Source organism: Macrotis lagotis, chromosome X, assembly GCF_037893015.1.
Source record: "Macrotis lagotis isolate mMagLag1 chromosome X, bilby.v1.9.chrom.fasta, whole genome shotgun sequence".
Taxonomy (NCBI): Eukaryota; Metazoa; Chordata; class Mammalia; order Peramelemorphia; family Peramelidae; genus Macrotis; species Macrotis lagotis.
This window is the reverse complement of record NC_133666.1, coordinates 553,929,940-553,950,621: the sequence shown is the minus strand read 5'-3', so window position 1 is coordinate 553,950,621 and position 20,682 is coordinate 553,929,940. Positions and strand designations below refer to the sequence as shown.

General features: G+C 31.4%; 1 protein-coding gene across 12 annotated transcripts in view; it reads right to left on the bottom strand.

The window, feature by feature from the left end:
• Positions 1–20,682, bottom strand: part of VPS13B (vacuolar protein sorting 13 homolog B) — a 1,326,809-nt gene that overhangs the window by 818,582 nt on the left and 487,545 nt on the right. For 2 of the 12 annotated variants that reach the window (XM_074200576.1, XM_074200575.1), the window contains exons 4-5: positions 19,917–20,111; positions 13,291–13,415 (exon numbers count right to left, since the gene is read on the bottom strand). The exons of the other annotated variants lie outside the window; for them this stretch is intronic. In XM_074200576.1, coding sequence (XP_074056677.1) covers positions 13,291–13,415; positions 19,917–20,111 — 320 coding nt within the window. The remainder of the gene's footprint in view (positions 1–13,290; positions 13,416–19,916; positions 20,112–20,682) is intronic. 12 annotated transcript variants of the gene reach the window in all.

Here is a 20,682-nt window from a genome sequence, read left to right as displayed (position 1 = left end):
GTCTGGAGTCCTTCTTGAAAAAATACTATACAACAGAATAAACAATCAGGGAATCAAGGGCTCAGAGTAAAGATTTCTTTTAGGTAAGAAGATATTGTAGCTAGGCAAGGATGGAGTTTAAAGCCTCAAATAAACTTTCAGCAAATACTCTCAGCAAATTAGCTTCCACCTAAACTTACATTACACTATGATTTAAAGAACAAAACACAAAATAAACAACAACAAAAAAGGCCCACAACTTCAAGGCTAACAGTTCCATCAATTTGTACTGAACTGATAATAAAAACTTTAGTCTTCTATAACTAAGACTTCAAACAACTAAATTCTAGAACATTAAACTTGAAATTAATCATAGCTCTGAAGTAAAAATATTTACAAAATAAAGAACAGGGAGTAAGATCATAAGCCAAGAAGGCCCTTTTATATAAGGTATTAACAAAAATAACATAGCATTTTAAACTTTACAATAGCAAAAAGAGAATGGAGGTGGTATCAAAGCTGTTTATTAAAGGAAGGACCAGCAGGTTGATCAGGACAGACTCCAGGTAATTGGGAAGCACACTTTTTGAAGGATATGTGCTATGGCAAAGAAGGAGAGTTATGATTTCCATATGAATTGAGAGTTGTTCGGGGTCTCCATGGAGGTTGTGGATTGTTTGGGTGTCTCCATGGCGGTTGAGAGTTGTTTGGGGTTTCTATAGAGGTTAAGATTCCTTTTCTCAGGAAACTACTCAACTGGGCTCAATTGGGCAAGAGAGAAACCCAGACCTGGATGGAACATATGCATTTTTTAAATAAATTTTTATTTAAGTTTTGTTTCTAAATTGCCAAAATTTTTTTCACAGAATCCTTCCATCCTCCCTTGAGAATCATCCTACATAACAAATGTTTTTTTTTTTTAAAAAAGGGTTAAAAAGCTAGCAAAACCAATCAATAACATTGGGAAAAGTCTGAAAATATGTCCAATTTTCCATACCTGTACTCCTCTATAAATGAAAAGGGGTAGGAGTTTCTTTTCATATTGTTCTTAGGCACCAAGTTAATTATTTGTAATTTTGTGACATTTAGACTTATTTTCTGATGTTTTTTCCATTTATATTATCATATTCATTATGTATATTATTTCCTTGGCTCTCCTACATTCTCTATCAGTTTATGTAAATGACCTATTGGCTCATTTATTGAAGTATTGATATTTTTCATTATATTCCCCAATCACTATGCAGTTACCTTATTTCCAGCTTTTTATACTACAAAATGTGCTTCTATAAATATCTTGATGTATATGGAGGCCTCTTTTTTAATAAGTTATCTCCTTGAAAAATATACCTAACAATAGAATCCATTCAACAATAGAATGCTATTCAAAAGAATGGGCATTTTAGTCACTTTATTAGCATAATACCAAATTATTTTCCATAATGATAGAATTCCATTCTAGGTTAGTGGCAAAAAAATCAGGGGCATGAAAAAAAAACCCAAAACTTAGGTTATCTCTTTCAAGTGCTTCAGTTCTCTAATCTGAAAAATGAGAGGTCAAACTAAATATTTTTAGTTGTTTTTTAATTTTGCACTTAGGATATAGCCAGTAGCCACATCCCAAAATGTCCTTGAACCTTGTGTCTATTAACCTATCTTGTCAGCAAGTAGGTAATATGCTTCGCTATAGATCCTTTGATGAAATGGCTGGACATTTCTCTAAAGAAAGCTCTCATCTTTCAAAGGTTTTTTTCCTTTACAATGCTGCTATCCTTTATAAATTGTTTCCTGGTTCTTTTCACTTCACATACTAACCAAAATTCTCTGAAGTTACTTCATTTCTTATGGCAGAGGCAGGGGAAGGTTCATTCCACTGAGGTATGTGAATTGCACAACTTAGGCAGTCACTATTTAAATATTAAAGAGACAATTTCAGAAACTCCCTAGGATTCTGGTCCTTTCTTCTTTTCCCTTTTAATCCACTCATCCCTGGTTTAAGGCAGTGGAGTTAAATAACTTGCCTAAGGTCACATAGCTAGGCAGTTACTCAGTGTCTGAGGCTGCATTTGAACTCAAGTCCTCCTGACTCCAGGGCCAGTGCTCTATCCACTGTGCCACCTAGCTGCCCCTCCCATATTTTCCCTGAGAAATTTAATGTATTTCTCTACTAACCTGTATTTACAACTCACCCTTGGTCTAGAAGAAATAAGGTTCATATGATGCCAACTCCCCCTACTGCCACTCATTCTTTTAGGCTTATATACTCAAACAACTCAATTAAAAAGTAAAAAAGTAAAAAGTTCCACCTCTTCTTCATTTCTATTATTAATTCCTTTCTGTACCTTTTTAAAATTCTCAAAACAGTACCAATCTTCCAATCTCCCCCCACCTCCAATTCTTGAACCTCAGCTTTTTAAAAATTCGATTTCCTTTAAGGCCCTTAATTGGTATTATATAACTGAAGGGACACTTGTTTCTCATCTCTATAAGAATGTTAGTGCTATATCATCATAAAACTCCTTCTAATTGCTAAAATAAATTTAGCTTTCCAAGTTCTTCTATTTCAAATTATCTACACAGCTTTGATATTTTCATCTGAGATGTTTGAAAATCTTCTAATCCATTAAAGGTCATTTTTCCCCCATTAAGTTTCCTAGAATAAGTTCTTATTGGTTGCAAGCCTGTATTTTTTGCTTTCTGAAAAATTGTATTCCAAGAACAGTCATTTATAATGCCATGACTTGTTTGATTATAACTGAAAGTCTTTAGTAATTCTTTTTATTTCTGGATGTCTGATTGTTTTTTTTCCCTTTGATTTGGGAGCTTTGGATTTTAGCTATGGTACACAGAGACCCTTGCTTTTGGAGTTCCTTTCAAGAAGTCTACCTTTTCTGTGCCCTCTGGTTCTAAAAGAGAATAGATCCAGTGAAGTAATCACTTATGATTTCATGACTAGGCTTTTTTATTTTTTAATTTTTTTATTATTTTTAGTTAATTAGTTTGCCATTAATTTATTTATTTTGGTTTTTGCAAGGCAATGGGGTTAAGTGATTTGCCCAAGAACTTGGGTCCTCTGCGTCACCTAGCTGCCTCATGACTACATTTTTTAAAACAAATCCTGATGGATCAAGAAGTTCAACAATTCTTAAATTATACCTCACTGACTTGTATTCTAGGTCAATTGCTTTATATATATTTTAAGTTTTTTCCTATTTTCTTCAATCTCTTGGATATACTGTTTGCTCCATTTTAGTTTTTAGGACTAACTTCTTGAATAAGATTTGTCTCTTACTCTGCTGAATTACTTACTCTTTTCCCAGTTCTTTCTTCAAACATTTTTACTTCATTTTTTATCTCTTGCTTAATTTCTTCTAGCTATGTAGTTCTTGTAGAAAAACTATTTCTTCCTTTGACTGTCTGCTAACAATGATTATGAATTAGACTTGAAATAATATTTTATGCAAGTCACTTTTTTTTTTCTCCCATGGTTTTTACTTATCTCTCCAGCATTTGTACTAGGGCCAGTGCCACTCTTCCAAGCTGTACTTTTGTGTAGGTTGATCAACTCTGCTTGGTCTAGTCCTCTTGAGTTTATATGCTGGCTTCTACCTCCTGGGGAAGGGGGGAAATAAATAGAGATAGAGGTCCTTGGATCTCTGATATTTACAGCGCTACTTCTGAGGAGAGAATAAGCATGACTTGTCCATATCCAAGGTTCCCATCCTAGATCATTCTGACTACCCTGGGTACTTCTCAGGGAAGTCTCCTACTTTCATCTCCAAACAGAGTTCTAATGACTGCAAGTGTCCAGTCTCTGGTCACACAAGTCTACCAAAAGGTGGGCCTGTGTGACTTGGGGGGGATTCTTTTCTATTACCATGAGTTTCTGGCTGACTTTTAGTGTATTTCTGAGAAAGAAGATGTCATTTATGATTTCTTGAGTCTTATTTGATCTGGTGTTAACTTCAGACTTCTGCTTGGATAAATATGTAGATGCTGAGTAGCTTGCCTCCAGTTCAAGCAGTCATCTTGGTAGGAAGTCCTCTTTTACATTTAATTAAAGTACTTTGCTAGTAACCAAAAGACCTGAATTATAGTATCACATATAAAAGCAATACAGGTTGTCCATTCAATTATATGTCATAATCTGGACTACAAGCATTTTTCAACTTCCTGGTTTTCTTAGATGGATAGTCAGGTCTTTTCTGAATGATATTATATCTGCAAGGTTTATGAGCTTAAAGCAACCAATATATCTCATCTAAAATAGGAGCATCTGGAAGTCTTAACCATTAATAGAAAATCTCTTAGACCTAGTCTTTGTGTTAGATCTCCTCAATGACAGTAGTAAATCCTTTTAAAGAACATATACACCTTGTTTCTTAACTAATAATCAGAGTCTATATTTTTTTGTTTTTTCCCCCAAAATTATTGACCTTTTGATATATGAATGGAAAACACTTCATAAGACAGCCTTTATAACATTTTCCTCTACAAAATCAAATTTTTGTTTTAGGGTCAAGAAATAATAAGAATTAAAAAACAAAAAAAAAAATAAGAATAATGACATTACATTTTTCATATCTTTCAGGCTATCACATAGCATCAAATTGGATCCACTATAGAATACTGATTGCCATAATAGTCTACACTCAATATTAACAAATTCAATAAGAACATTCTGTTAATCTCAAGCAAATTTTATATACAACAAAAGGCAAGAATATAGAACATTAATCATTAAATTTTCTCAGGTCCTCTTCAGCTTTTTTTTAAGTTGAAGGAATTTGGAAAAGCATTTATTTTCATTTTATTTAATAAGAAGAACTTTCCCCTCTACAACTTGTATGTACCATGCCTTCAGATACTTTGAAAACTGACTTCACAATGTCCTCAAAATTAGTATGCTTTCACCATCAATATCTGTTTTATACACTTGGTCTGTTTCAACTGCTTTTCCCATCTTTCCTCTTTATTTCTACTTCCTCTATAGGCATATCAGTGACTATGATGGTTTCACTTTCCTTAGTGGTGAAACTAAATTGTTATAAAAATACTTACAGATATATTTCATCTTTTGACTAATGTGCCAGTGATAGATTTATCCTTATATTTATCCTTATCCTTATATATATCCTTATATCCTTATATATATCTGTTACTCACCAAAATGTCTTTCAATTGGTCTTACCTTCCAATGCTTCTCTGTTTATTCAGGTAGAACTCCTCATAATCTTCCACGATAATTTTCGTTAATATTTTTCATGAGATTATATTCTGAATTGTTATTGGTCAGGTAAGCATACATCTACTTGACAAATAAGTCAAATATTTGTTGACTAAGGCACCTTTGATGTTCTGATTATGGAGATTTACACTGGTAAGATCATTCCTTCATATATGTATGTGTATGCATGTATACACACACACACACACACACACACACACACACACACATACATCTCCCATTTTTCATGATCAATAAACTGTTTAAGTAAATGATAATGGGGGTACTTAAACTGAAGACCATATTTTTTTTTCATTTTTATTCTTTCTTTTAGGATCAGAGATACAGGCCTAGAATAAAAATCTGAAAGGTCATCTAGTACAAACTCTTCTCATTTTTCCTATAAAGAAAATGAGACCAAACTTGACCAGAATCTTATAGTGGCAGAATTAGATTTCAATTCCTGTACTCTTTGTAGAGTATCATGCTCTTTAATTTTGTATTAATTTTTATCTCTAACATCTCAGTCGTCAATGTACTTTTCTTCCATATATTTTGTATACATCTTATATGTACATGGTAGGTTTCATATTGTCTCTATCAGAATAGGAACACCTTGAGTGCAAAACTCATGTTTTGGCCTTTTCTTTGTATCCCTAGTGTTAAGCAAGAAGTCTGGAATATAATAATCATTTATTGACTTGACTACCTAAAATATTCACACTCAAGAAATTCTGGAATAATCTAACAATGATGAGTCATTTCCTATCCACTGAAACAAATTCCACTAAATTTTTTGAGATGCTAAATGATGCATGCTTGGTCCCTTGCCTTCAGCTACTTTTCTCAAAGGAAGGAGAGGAACTAGCAGGAATAATGTAAATGGAGCACTAGAACTAAATCAGGGAGACAAAAGTTCAAGTCCCATCTTATAGTTTGCTAGTTTTTTGATCCTGGGCAAGTCATTTAAGCTCCTCAATTTCCTCATTTGACCAAAGAAAATCAATTTTAGAGTAGAAAGAGTATATACATTTCTCCAGCAGAAATATAATTAAAGTGATTCATGGGTCTTCAGAAACTATAGTATTCCACAACACAGCAGCAAAGAGGTTCAGGGTTAATGAGAAGGCTTCAATACAAAACAAATAAGATTACAAATAAGAATCTAAGATGATACCAAAGAAATATGTATATGAACAAAAAACACTACTAGGAAAGTTATGAGACAAGACAAATGGATAACCAATGAGTAAAAAGCTCCCACATCACACTGCCATTCTTGCAAAGGATATCTAGAGGAATGCTGAAGGTCCCAGCAGGTTGACTAAACAAGTTGTAGTGAACTTATAGAAAGTTATGAAAAAAGAGTCATAAAGGATAGGAAGACCTGAATGAGCTATAATCTCTGTAAGTGGAAGAAGTGTCCAAGTAAAAGAAATCACAGATCCATTTGAATGTCAGAGTATAATGAGATGTAATATCTACATTATATAACAATATGTAAATATATTATAACATAAAAATATATAGGAAATAATCAACATGACAATAAAAAGCATAACAGACAAAGTGCTTTTCCTATATTTTAAATAGTAGGTAGGAGGTTTGTTGACTGTACTTTTACTCCTCTCTTCATGTAGGGCAGAATTGTCTATAGTAATAGTAAAAGAATGCAAAAAGTAAGCCAGACTATAAGAGGGCAATGACTAATTGGATAAACTATTGTGAAACTAAATGAAAGTAATGTTTCTTATTGATCTAAATTAAACTCAATTTGTGAGGGTAGGATTGGGCTACAGAAATTATTTCTTATACTATATTTAAGATACATAATATAGGGCAGTGGAGGTTATGATTGATAAAGTGCCAAGCCTGGAAACATGAAGACTTCAAATTTGGCTCAAACACTTACTAGTCACTTAATCATATTTGCCTTGGTTTCCTTGTTTGTAAAATGAGCTGAAGAAGGAAATGGAAAACTACTCTAGTACCTTTGCCAAGAAAATTCCAAAAAAGGGTCACAAGGAATCAAACATGACTGAAAATGACTAAATAACAGCATACACACTTCAATATGGACAACCTAAAGAAAGATCTCAACTATGTTCTGAAGAATCCAGGGTTTACCAGACACATAAAAGGATTCTACAGGCAACTCTAGAAGTAGAATCAAAGAATTTTTTGAAATTACTGCATATTTTTCATATTCTAAGTTTCTATGAGGACATTATTTCTAATTCTGGTAATTATAGTTCTATTCCTTCCTATTTATAAATTGTACCTTCATCATCATCCTCTATATGTATGCTTATTCCCAAATATAATCACAGAGATTTCTAAAAAGCAAAAAAAAAGGGGGGGGGCCCAAGAAGGAAACAATTACTATCCCCTATAGACCAAATACTTATAAAATGGATTTGCTATGATCAAGAAAAGGAACAATATTTTTAAAAATAATGAAAAGAATTTCTATTAAAAATATCATATAGTTCCAACATAACTAGCTTAACATTTTATTGTCATTAGCACTATTTCAAATCCCCTCTCTTAAAATACATTTTTATATAAACTGAAAAAAACTTACTTTATTACCATTATAAATCATGACAAAAGAACATAGTCCTTTGATCAAGAGAACAGATTTGACAAAGGGGTTGCAACTTTTTATTGTTTAAATAGAAAATCTTAGGACTTCAAAAAATTTAAAATCCTTAACCAAACATTCTAACTGAAAAAAGTATGTGTGTGTTCATATGTGTATATATATGTGTGTGTTATGTATACAATTTATTGGAGAAGAACAACATAACAAATATGTGAGAGAGCAGAATGTGAATGCTTGTCAACCTTACTATTATAAAACAAGCTATAAAAGTAAAATTGCAATGGTATGACATAAATGATTCTAACTATCAGTGTTTTCACTTTACAATGAACTCTTAGAAAGTATCTATTTTTGTTAAAGATGAAATTAAGAAAAAAATAATCGTATCCTCAAAAAAATGTAAAGCTCCATGTGATTCAGAAATCCAAAGCAAATATTATTTCAAAAATCTATTTTAAAGACATATAACAGCAAATGTAAAATGTAAAAGTAAATGGCAACATAAAGTAGAAAAGGTGATTCATGTAATCTTTTACAAAAGTCTTGTAAAGATTTCCTAACTCTAAAAGTTAAGTCTGATATATTAGAATGATAAAAGTCAAAGTTATAAAAAATGGTAAAAGTTCTAAAGTTATGAAAAAATTGACCAAAAAAAGAACTGATTTCTTCAATTTCTTTCTAAATTTCTAGAATTTCTTTTTGAAGGTTAGAACTAGAACAAATTAGGTGAAGGTTACAGAGGTAGATTTCTATCTAATACAAGAAGAATCTGACAATCTGGACTATCCAACAAAGAAACAAGCTTCTCCTCTAAGTAGTATCTCTGTAAGCATCCAAAAGAAAGGGTTGGATGCCTACATTCAGGAGAAATGATTTCTGTACTGGGTAGAAGATGAGACTAGATGACCTTGTCTCATCAAATATAAAAATTCAATGATCCTATAAATATCACTGTCATGAAGGAATAAAACCAAAATACCAGTTAAGTGGAGGGAATCACACTACTGTAAATATATTCCTAAGAGCCAAAAATGACTATCAGAGGCCCAGGAAATAGTGTAACTTCTAGTCAATACTGTAATAAGAAATATATTTAAACATTAATTTGAAAATAAAATCTCTTCAAGTAAAATAAGTTATATGCATAATAAATCCTAGCAAAATAGCCTCATGTACATGTACAAAAAAGTTAAATATTTTAAAACAGTTTTAGATTAAAATATTAGGGTTTTTTCCCAACATTGGCTTATTTTTAAGCTAAAAATGTTCTTTAGCATACTGAAAGCTTGAACAAATAAGCAAGTTTCAAATACCACACCACTTAGATTATATCACTTGTTTAAAGTCAACTAGTTTCTGAGTTTTAATTTTTTCATCTATTAAATGGGGTTAATAATATCTGCAAAATTTATCTTTCAGGCTTACTGCCCAGCTGATTTTCTAAAGCACAAATTTGACCATGTTATTTCTTTATTCAATAAACTCCTGTGACTCACTATTAGCAGTTAGGTAATTATTTGCAAAGTAGATTGAGTACTAGGCCTAGAATCAGAAGATCTGTGTTCAGATAGAGACACTTCATTGGCTGTGTGAACCTAGAAAAATCACTTAACTTTGTTTTGCCTTAGTTTCTTAATCTCTAAAATGGGGATAATAATAAAACCTATCTCCCAAGGTTAAGATCAAATGGGAAAATAATTGTAAATCACTTATTAACAGTTCATGACATATAGTAGGTTATATAAATATTAGTAACTATAAATATTAGTAACTGCTTCTACCACTATGACCACAACCTAATTCAAATATAAACTCCTGTATTTGGCAATCTGGCCCAACTTTCACTATCCATGTTCCTTCTCTCCATACCAATTACCCGGTCAAACTAGTCTTCTTGTTTATTTGCTGTTAATTCCCTCACCTCCCTTCTGTGCCTCTGTTCTAACTGTTCTTTCATGCCTGAGATGCATTTCTTCCTCATGTCTCTTTATCAGATATTATTAAAATTTCCAGGAAACACTACCTCCTACAGTAAGTATTTCCTGATATCCCCAAGTCCTGGTGCCATGTTCCATCCCATCATCCTGCATTTATTTTACAACTATTTTTTATAAGTTTATATAAAAGCATACTGTTTCCCTAAGGCTAAATTATAAGCCCTTTAGGGGCATGAACTGTTTTCACTTTTATCCTCAGCATCCTTTAAACTCAGCATCGAGCACACTGTCTGACAAAAAATAGGCATCTAATAGATACTTAGTGATTAATGATTTGGTCACAGACTATAACAGTTTTTAAAACTTTATATCATAATATGTGTTAGTTGTTGTGGCTGTTTTAAGTAACAGTATTAGGATTAAAATTGCTCTATCCCTGCCCACTTGTCTCCCAGCCTCTACCCAAAAGAATTCCAGGATCACAGATTAAAAACTTGAAGGGGCCTTCAAAGGTCCTCTCACTTTTATAGATGAGGAAACTGAAAGAAACAGAAGTGAAAATTTGAATTCAAATTCTCCAAATGTAAACCTAAACCTAGAACTCTTTTCTACTGTACTACTCCTTCTCAAGGTAAATTGTATTTCAATAAAAGTTAAATATTAATAAGAGTTCTACTTTGCATTTAACACTGATTGTCATTATTGTCAATATCCTTCCAAAATTTATCAATTAGTAAATGCAAAATTGACCAAATCTGATAAGAAACAAGTAAACAAATAATCATGAATCTCAATTTTAGATTTTAGATTTGTACAGAATAAACTATTTTCTAAAGTTTAAAATTATATTTACAGAATATTTTATTTCTAAATATTAAAATCAGTGATGGCTTGTTAACTTGTATTAAGATAATTTATTAAGTTTTCTTTCCATAGATGAATATTCATTTCAGAAAAATAAAGATTTTAACAGGAGAAAATTAATTTATTTTTAATATTAGTCAATCATTCATAGAAACAAACTAACCAATAATTTTAGGGGGAAAAGTTAGAATTATATTACAGGAGGAAAAATAAAGCACAAATTTCATATCATACATAATTGACAGTAAAGTGTGGAATTATTATTTCATAACTCAAAAAATAATATTTTAATGATTTATGTCAGAAATAAAGTTAAGATTTTCACTGCTAACTCAAAACATGCTGCCTAAGGGATTCTATAACAGTCCATAAAATGACTGTTTTTAAAAGCTATTGCCTGTGATATATATTTTCTTTAAAGAAATACTAGAACATATGTAGCATCAGATGTGTGTGTACTTTAAAAAACTCTGGAATGTGAAATCTAGAAATACAAATAAAGCAAGTGGCATAATTTGGGAAAGGAGTAGGGAAAAAGGTAGGATCACAGGACAAGAATGATTTGAAGGTTAATGATATTACCACTCTACCTTACAGAACCAATTCTCACTCATTGCATGACTTCAATGGAGCTCTCAGGTCTTAAGAAGATTTCTATTTACTCCAAGTGCGATTTGATGTGTTTCATGTGGTGTTTTATTCACTTCAAACTACACTTCATTTAAATGAGTTGTTATAACATTGTTTTCTATCTCTTATTTTCAAAATGTTTTTGTTTATAAACTAAGTTACTACAATATTATTGAGGAAAAACAGATTTTAAAAGACATTAAAATAGGGGTTACAAAATATTTTTGAGGTATACTCACCTATGGAAATGATAATCAAAACCACTTGCCTCAGAATGAATCAATAGCATTCCAAAAACTTGAAAAGCTAATTTTTCATTTATTCTATTAGTAAGTTTTTAAAGATTTTTATAAAAATATTCTTAACCACAAATACTTGAATTATGTTGCTAATTTATTATTCATATATTATTTTTAAAGTTTGCAGAGCACCAAGTATTTTCTCATTTCTATCTCATTCAAATAACAAAGTTTAATCTTTAAAATGTATAGACACAATTATTCATAAATATTATATTTTAAGTATTAAAAGTCTACAAAGAATATTGCAATTTAAAAGCACCACTGATATGCATACAGAAAACTAATACCAATGCCTTGAGATAAATATACCATTTTAACAAAGAAAATTTACTAGTATAGGTAATAAGTATATTCACTGAGTAGTTATTTTCATATATGCCTGTTTATTTCTGAATAAACACAAGACATGTTCCAGGACATGTTTTGATGAAACAAGAGATAGCATTTAGCTCATATGAAATATAGTATACATACACAAATATGTTAACTGAAAAAAGTAAAACTAGCCACCCTTCATAATGAAAGGCATGTGAGGAAAAGTGATGAGAAGTGTGTAAAACAAAATACTTCAAGAAGGATTAAATATATCAAAATGTGTAAGACCAATATATTTTGATAAAATTAAAAGTGCGAAATGGCAGCCATTTATCAAAAAATTCAAAACATGAATTCAAAACATTAGTTCTAACACTTAACTTAGGAAATTTTTATAAAACTGGTACTGATAAACAATGGAAATTTTTTAGAGAAGGTAGTTTGTGTTTCACTAAATCAGGCTACTTCAAAAATAGTTATGCACTATTACATTTAATCATTAATCCATCAGAATACAATACTTTGGAGAAAAGATAATTTACAACTCTTAAATAATTAGCATTACTTTTTATATTAGATAATGAAAATAGGCTATAAAAATTTTACATATGATTAACTTGTTAATGAATTTCTTATAAAAAAAGAATTCAAATGAATCATTCTTCAAACAATTCATGTATCAAACCAAAAATATGCCACAAAATTTTAATTACATGCTCTCAAAGTATGTCATAATTTATAATTACATTCATTACATATTCAAAAGAATCCATCACTATGTAAGGGATAAAATTTTTTTATAAAATGTAAACATCAAAACTTATTAATATCTATCTGAATTATAAATTTTCAAATTGAGAAAACCTCATTCAAGTAGTAAATAAATCTAAGTATTAAAGTAGTAATAAATGTCATTCCAAAATTTTAAATGATAATGAAAGAGACATGTCAGAAATATTATATTCTGTATAGTGTATACTAATCAGGGTTATCTAGTCAATGCATAAATTATAAAGGGAAATGAATAGCTAAAATAGTTAAATCTACTGTCAACCAGTAGGTGGTTCCTTATCTTAGAAAGAATTTTCTTATAAAAAGTAAAATCAAGAATGACAACTACTAGGTTCACTGAACTAGAAACATTTTTGGAAGTTTCTTTTAAGCATCCTATCAAAGTCAGATGCAAAAAAAAGTAAAGTCACCTATCAATTCTGATCCTACCAATAAGGTTTCAATTTCCAAAACTTCATTTACTAAAGAATACTCTTGAGAGTTAACATTATAATTATAACTTACACAAATTTCCCCTGTTCTGAAGTGAAATTTCTTAAACTTAATATAAAAGTATATTTGTTTTTCAAAGGCAGAATAAGTGAAAAGGAAAATAAGTTACTCTTTCTCAAGTTATACATTTTAATAAATAATACTTACCAACACATAGGGAGTTTCAGCAATTTTCCATAAATAGCAATGCTAAAAGAGGGAATAAGTGGAACAGGTAAGCAGTGTGTTCCTTTACTAGCCAAAGAGGTCAATCCTGCCTGGAAACCAAATATCTGAAAAAACAGAAAAGATCCAAATGTTCATGCAGACAAAGTTTTAATAAGCACAGGATGAAGCACGTCAGCTTCAACTTTCTGTAAAACAGCTGCACATTAAATATTTTCCAGTGCCTTATCCATCTCACACATTATCAAACATTTCCTTTTACTCAACTTGACAATTTACTCAAAACAAAAATTATGAGATTTTTTTAATTAGACAATAATACTTCTATCACACCCCTGAAATACTCCTTATAAACATGTTTTGATCTTAGAATTTTACTTTTAAATATGTCATGTTTAACCACACATCAATTTTCATTTTAAATGTTTTCCATCTATCTACTAAAATATACATATCATTCATCCTATGTTTTTGATTACATATTATACTTCATGTCAAATACATTAGTTATTAATAATCTAGTTTATGATTAAAGCAAATCTGAACAAAATATTTCAAGGAGGCAGCTAAAATAAAGTTATGACTTTCATTTCTATTTCTTTCATCTAAATCATGCACAAAAGATTTCATAGCATAACGTAAAAATACAGCATTTTGTTTTCACTTTTCTTTTCAATTAATTGTAGGGTTGAGCTCTTCCAATGAACTCGGTAAATTCCACAAAGGGAACCTTCATGTGTTTGCACTTAAAACTAACAGATCATACTAAAAATATTCTAAAGCATTTAATGAAATTCCTGAACATTATTTTGACTTTCTAGAAGAAACAAGACAACATAATATTTTAAGTAAAACTGCAAAGAATTGAACCTGATATTTCTTTTCCAATTATTTCAAATAAGGTAAAAGATAAACATTTCATAGTAGAAAAATGAACACCCAATTACAGTCCACTGATTTATTGCTTCAATATTACTTTAAAAAGAGTATATATATAGCCAGGTCCTTATGTTTTACTTATTATTTATAATTTGCTCAATATTAAGAGTATGCAAATTCCACTATTGCTAATGATTATTAACTATGAATTTCTGAACCAAAATATACATATTTTAATTTAGTCAGCTAATTGCTAACCAATTTTCTAAAGCACTATTTTTAGTAAATATAGTCACCAGCTCTTACTTATAATCATATTACATTACTGCATATTTTTAGAAAATCAGTGTGTCTGAAAGATTCAAAATTGATAGTTCCAAATCCTTTCTTTTCAAAAGGGAAAGAAATTCATTTTTGGAACAATATTTTTTAAATATATTTTCAAGAAAAATGTTCCTTTTTTAAAATCAATTAGAGTGGCATGCAGAAGTTAAGCCTTGCCAGATAACTAGAGACAAATTCACATAAGAAACTTATCTTTAAAAAAAAGTTAAATAATGATCAAATTAAGAAACTCATTTCAGAATCTAATCTCCTCCAGAATGTAACTTTTTCAAAATATGTCAACCTCTTTTCAGTGCCTTTTTTAAATTCAAATTTCAAATTCAATTCAGTAAATAGTTAGCAGGAGATGATCCTGGGAACTGAAATTGTCTTGTTCTCCACAAAAGAAAAATTCCATTAGGCATCATATTATATTTACTAATATTTCTTAAATATTAAGTGAATTATCCTATAAATATTGATAGTTAATAATATCCACATTATGATTATGATTATTATTAACTATTTTCTAACTATAGGAACATTTTACCTAGGATTTCCTATATAACAACAATCTATTATTTGATCATACAAAATTCAATGTATTATTTCATAATTGCCCCTATTTATTCATGAATAATACATAAATAACTGTTGTGGAGAGGGAAGAAATACCCATTTTAATCTTATAGATCTACCAGAAAAAAATGTTGCAGATTAATTGGACACAGTAAATATTCTGAGATTTTTATTGGTTTGTTGTTTTCTGGGGCTTTTTAAAATTTTTACTCTAAATGTTATTTAGCAATATTTTAAAGGGGACTAGCCAACAGATACAAAACAAAACAATGACAATTTTTGATGCAATGACCTAAGACATTTAATTTGGACAAAATACTCCATAAATTACCTTAGAATGTTTCTATCAATACTCTTCCCCAAATTTGTGTAAAATTACAAAATCCTTGTAAACAAATAGTATCTCAATAAAGGTATTATGAAAGCCAGAGGAAGGTTCAGAAATCTGATTCATCAGTATGGGGAACTTCCAGTGACAAATATTCTTCCTCAAAAACATGTCAATATCTATTCTCCATGTGATAATCTTAAGGAACTCCTGGGGGACCAAGAGATTAAGTGACTCACTTATTGAGTTACAAATATGAATTCTGGGATAGAGTCTGCAATCATCATTATTCTCTGAGACTGACCTTCTTTAACTGGGCCATGCTTCTTCTAATGTCATAAAATTAAAAATCTCAAAAACTAGACTAATCTCTTCATTAGCATAAGATAGTGGTTCAAATAGTCAACACAGCTTAAATGAATCATAAATTCGCCTGCAGTTCTAACAAGACTGCAACTGTTCAATCTATAAAATGAAACACTAATGAACATTCAATTATACCAAATCTGATCAAGTACTAAACAGTTCTTTTAAATAGCAAAGACTAGTGTGTGTGTGTGTGTGTGTGTGTGTGTGTGTGTGTGTGTATAAAAATACATGAAAGATTTAAGGTAAAAAGTCTAAAAAAAAAGTCACATATTCAAGTTTTCGTTAATATTCATTTGTCATCTCTAAGATACACTGCATATAAAGCAATATTAAATTGATACTTCAAATAAATAAGAGCTCACTATCACCTAAAAGACAGGAGAGTAGGAAAAATACTGGAGAGTAGAAAAAAAAGTCCCAATATTTGAGTTCAAGTTCAGCAATCACTCATTGCAGCTGTGTGATCTTATACCACTTATTTCACTATCTATATCTGTTGGTGCCTATGTCTGTATGTGCTTGTCCCTGTGTGTATGAGAGAGAGAGACAGAGAGAGACAGAGAGACAGAGAGAGAGAGAGAGAGAAAGAGAGAAATACTGTTTGTTCTACTGATTAAACAGTTAGAAATGTACTCTGTAATTTATAAAGTCCCATGGAAATGTAACCTTCCATCAGCAGAACTCTAAAATAAGTTTTCGGAAACTGAAGAAAATCTAATAAGGAAAAGTTTTTATAAAACAAAATCTATTTGCAGAATACTATAAGTATTGATCAGCTATGCTGACTTTTTTTTCTCTAAAAATAATTCTCTTTGTCATATGGGATGGCTATTGAGGAGGTGTAATAAGACAAATATGTGGAATAACTTAGTGATATAAGAAAAAGAAAACAATAAAATAAAAATTTAAACTCTCAAAAAACTACATATGTAAAATGGAGAATAACAAAAAAAGAAGGTAAAAATGTAGTTGAAATAATTTTATAAAAAATAAATCATTTTGGGCGGCTAGGTGGTGCAGTGGATAGAGCACTGGCCCTGGAGTCAGGAGTACCTGAGTTCAAATCTGGCCTCAGACACTTAATAATTACCTAGCTGTGTGGCCTTGGGCAAGCCACTTAACCCCATTTGCCTTGCCAAAAAAAAAAAACTAATAAAAATAAATCATTTTAAGTCTGTCAAGAAAGTATCTGGGGACATCAGAATAATATGAAAGCTCAAGACAATATGTAAACATAGGTACATTCCCAAAGAGAAACATCATGATCAGATAAGCTGCATACAATATGAAAAGTACTAATGACAAAAGACAATTCCCCAGTTCCTGATGAAAAAGTTAAGAAAGTGAAATGTTCCTGGAAGATCACTCCTCCCTCTAAGATGTCTTAGCCTGGAAGTTCTCTCTGGCCCTTGTGACCTCTCCATCTGATTAGTCAGTTCTTCCCAGAGCTTCCATTTTAAGCAGTGTCCAGCCTGGTCATGCCTACTCCTTCATTCCTCTCTAGACATCTTTTAGATGTTATCTTCCTCCACTAAAAATATAGCCACCTTGAAGAAACTTTTTTGTTTTGTGCTTATATTTGTAATCCCAGTGCTTAGCATATCTGACACATAGTAGCTGCGATTATATTTAAATCTTTATTCCCCTCCTCCTCTTCCTTATACAATAAGTCATGCTCCATACTTACTACCAAGCTACCAAAGTGATGTTCCTATAGTGTTGGTCTGACCATGGCACTCCCCTCCTCAATATATCCTAATGGTTCCCTATTGTCTCAAGGGTCAAAAATAAACTCTTGTCTAATTTTTAAAGTCTTTCACAACCTGACTCCAATCTATCACTACAACCATTTCTATACTCTATAATCCAGCCAAACCAGTCTCTTTGCTTCTTCAACCATGGAACTCCAAGTCTCATCTCTGTCTCTTAGTTTTGACTGTCTCAAAGCCCGGAATACATTGACACCTTACTTCCACCTCTAAAAACTCCTAGATACTTTCAAAACTCTGTTCAAGGATATTGTTTACATGATACCTTTCCTGTTGGGACTAGACATGGTAAAATCAGGAGTCCTAAACAGAAGTTGCAAAGATGCAAATTTAAGCTGGATGGCAGGAAAAATTTACCATATATCAGAAGAATAACTTTCTAACAAAAAAAGAACTATTGAAAATATGGATTTAGCCAGCTCAAAGATAGTGAATTCACAGGAGACTTTAAAGCAAAGGAATCCTGGCCACTTTTCAATAATGTCATAGTAATGAATCATCATTTAAGTATAGGTCAGACTAGATGGTTTCTGAGATTCTTTCCAACTACAAAATCCTATGAAGCTAATACAATGACAATGACAATAATACAAGAAATTCTAGCATTTAAATAGTGTTTTATATTAAATAGTGTTTACAAAGCACTTACACATACTATCTCATTTTATCTTCACAAGAACCTTGGGTGGTAGATGCTATCTTTCTTTCCAGTTTATGGACAAGACAATAAAGGCATATATATTTTAAATGACTGACCCCAAATTACAAAACTATTATATCTAGATCAAATTTGAACTCAGATCCTCCTAATTCCAGGTCACTGTTCTCTCCATTGAGTCATCTATTTTTTCAATGGTACAGTCATACTTATAGTCAACTACATTCAAACCCTGGAGTAACCCTTGATGCTTCCCTTTTACTTCATTCCACATATCCAATCAGTTGTGAAGTCTGGTTATTTCAGTCTCCAAACCACCTCACACAACCTTTCCCTCAGCTCATTTCACTGCCACCCTAGAACTGGTGTTGAATGGATAGATACTTTGAGGAGGGAAGGGCGAAAGAAAGAAGGGGAAGTGGGGTGGGGGGGCAGAGAGACAGGGAGAGGAGATGACAGAGATAGAACCAGAAACAGAGCCTGAGTGGGGAGGTAGGAAGGGAAGGAGGAAAGACAGAGACAAAGAGAAAGCGTTTATTTAAGAAAATGGTCCAATCTTTAAAGGAGCTTACATTATAATGGAATAAAAACACATAAACAGAAAATAAAAAGCAAAAAAATAAGAGGGTGGGCAGGGAGGGTAACTGGGTGTGCATTTCCTCAAATGGAGGTTCAGGTAGGAATTAAACCAATGAAATGAGAAGGTCACTGGGTTAGAAGTATGGCCAAAATAAAAAGGTAGCTTAGAAGAAGCTGGCAAGTATAATAAAGAGCACATGAAAAAACTCTTTTCTGACTTCTTTCAATCCTTTCCAAAAAGATTTATTACTCAATACCATCATCACACCTTTTTTATTTGTGGGGAAGAGGAGAATGGAGGAACAAATTGGAATGGTTTAGACCATCCAAACTGCACTATTCATTGACTCTGTAGAATGATAGGTTCTCTTCTGTAAAGACTGTATATATAACTATATATATGTAACTATATATATAACTATATATATAACTGTATCATTGTAACATTATTAATTGATATGCACCTGGGGGAGCCAAGTCTAGAATAGTCTTTATAATGGTTTATTTTCATTGCAACGACTTATAAACTTTATAAAGCCCAAAAATATATGTAGTGAACCAATATAGACAGATGATCTATTTGTGTAGTGTCCTAATTTCTCAGCAATTTACTTGGTTTAGAGCTTCCAAGTAATTTTTCTTCAATTTACTATTTGATTTTACAGTTTCCTATTCACATAAAACCTATATTTCCTTAGGTATACATTGTCTCTGCTTAAACTATACATCTGTGTTTGCTTAGCAAATAAATTCAAGTGTTGAGCAATAAATGTATCTTTTAATGCACCTGCACTGGGATTGATTACTTGTAATATAAAAGGATTGTAACAGGGAAGAGATTGGCCAACAGTGACCACCCCCAATAACACTCCTTTTACAACCAGACTTAAAAGGATTACAAAAAGATTATCCCTTTGCTTTAAGAAATTAACATCCATTAAATGAGAGGAGGATGAAAAGTAAAATCCACTGGTCGTCAAAGAAAAATTCTTAGTTTCAAGAATGTTTTTTTACTGAAAGAGTTCATATAAATATATTACATAGCCTAAATAAAGGACTACTTTGTACTTGTTAGGAATAGTGTTACCATCAAATAATAAATAATAGAGTTGGCATTTCTTACCTTAAGGTAGCAGTGTGCATAGCAATTATGAAGCAGGTTGTCAGAAGGCTGGCTAAGGCTACTGACTGTGTGTACCAAGTGTTCAGCATACATAGGCATAGAATGCTCCAAATTAATTTTATCTACAAGTATCTGAATAGAAGGTAAAGGTCGTAATGGTTGAAAATTTGTAGCACTCATGAAACTACTGGAGTTCTAAAAAGAAAAATAAATGCATATACAATTACTGTTGAATAAAGAACTATATAGTAGCCAGTTAGTCAATAAACATTTATTTAATGCCTACTATGTGGGATATTAAAAGGGTTTTAAAAAAGGGTTTAAAAAAAAATGTGGTCCCTGCCCTCAAGTTCACAATCTGATTTTCATAATCAATGTCTCAAAGATTTAGATTGCTTCAATTTAAAGCAGTATCAAATCAATACATTATTAAAGTAAAGTGGTATGGTATACTCAAAAGTATACTGGACTTTATATTAGCTGATTTGGGTTTTAGTCTCGACTCTCCTTTTGTTGAGGCTGACTTGTTCTCAATCTTTGACTTTTTATCAACCTAGATGGAGTTTTCTTGGAAGAGATACTAAAATGGTTTGCCATTTCTTTCTCCAGCTCATTTTACAAAAATGAAAAGAAAAACTAAAACAAAAAGGGTTAAGTGACTTGCCTAGACTCAAAAGTTAGGAATTAGCTGAGGTCAGACTTGAACTCAGGAAGATGAATCTTTCTGACTCCAAGCCAGGCACTGTATCCATTGTACCATCTCTAG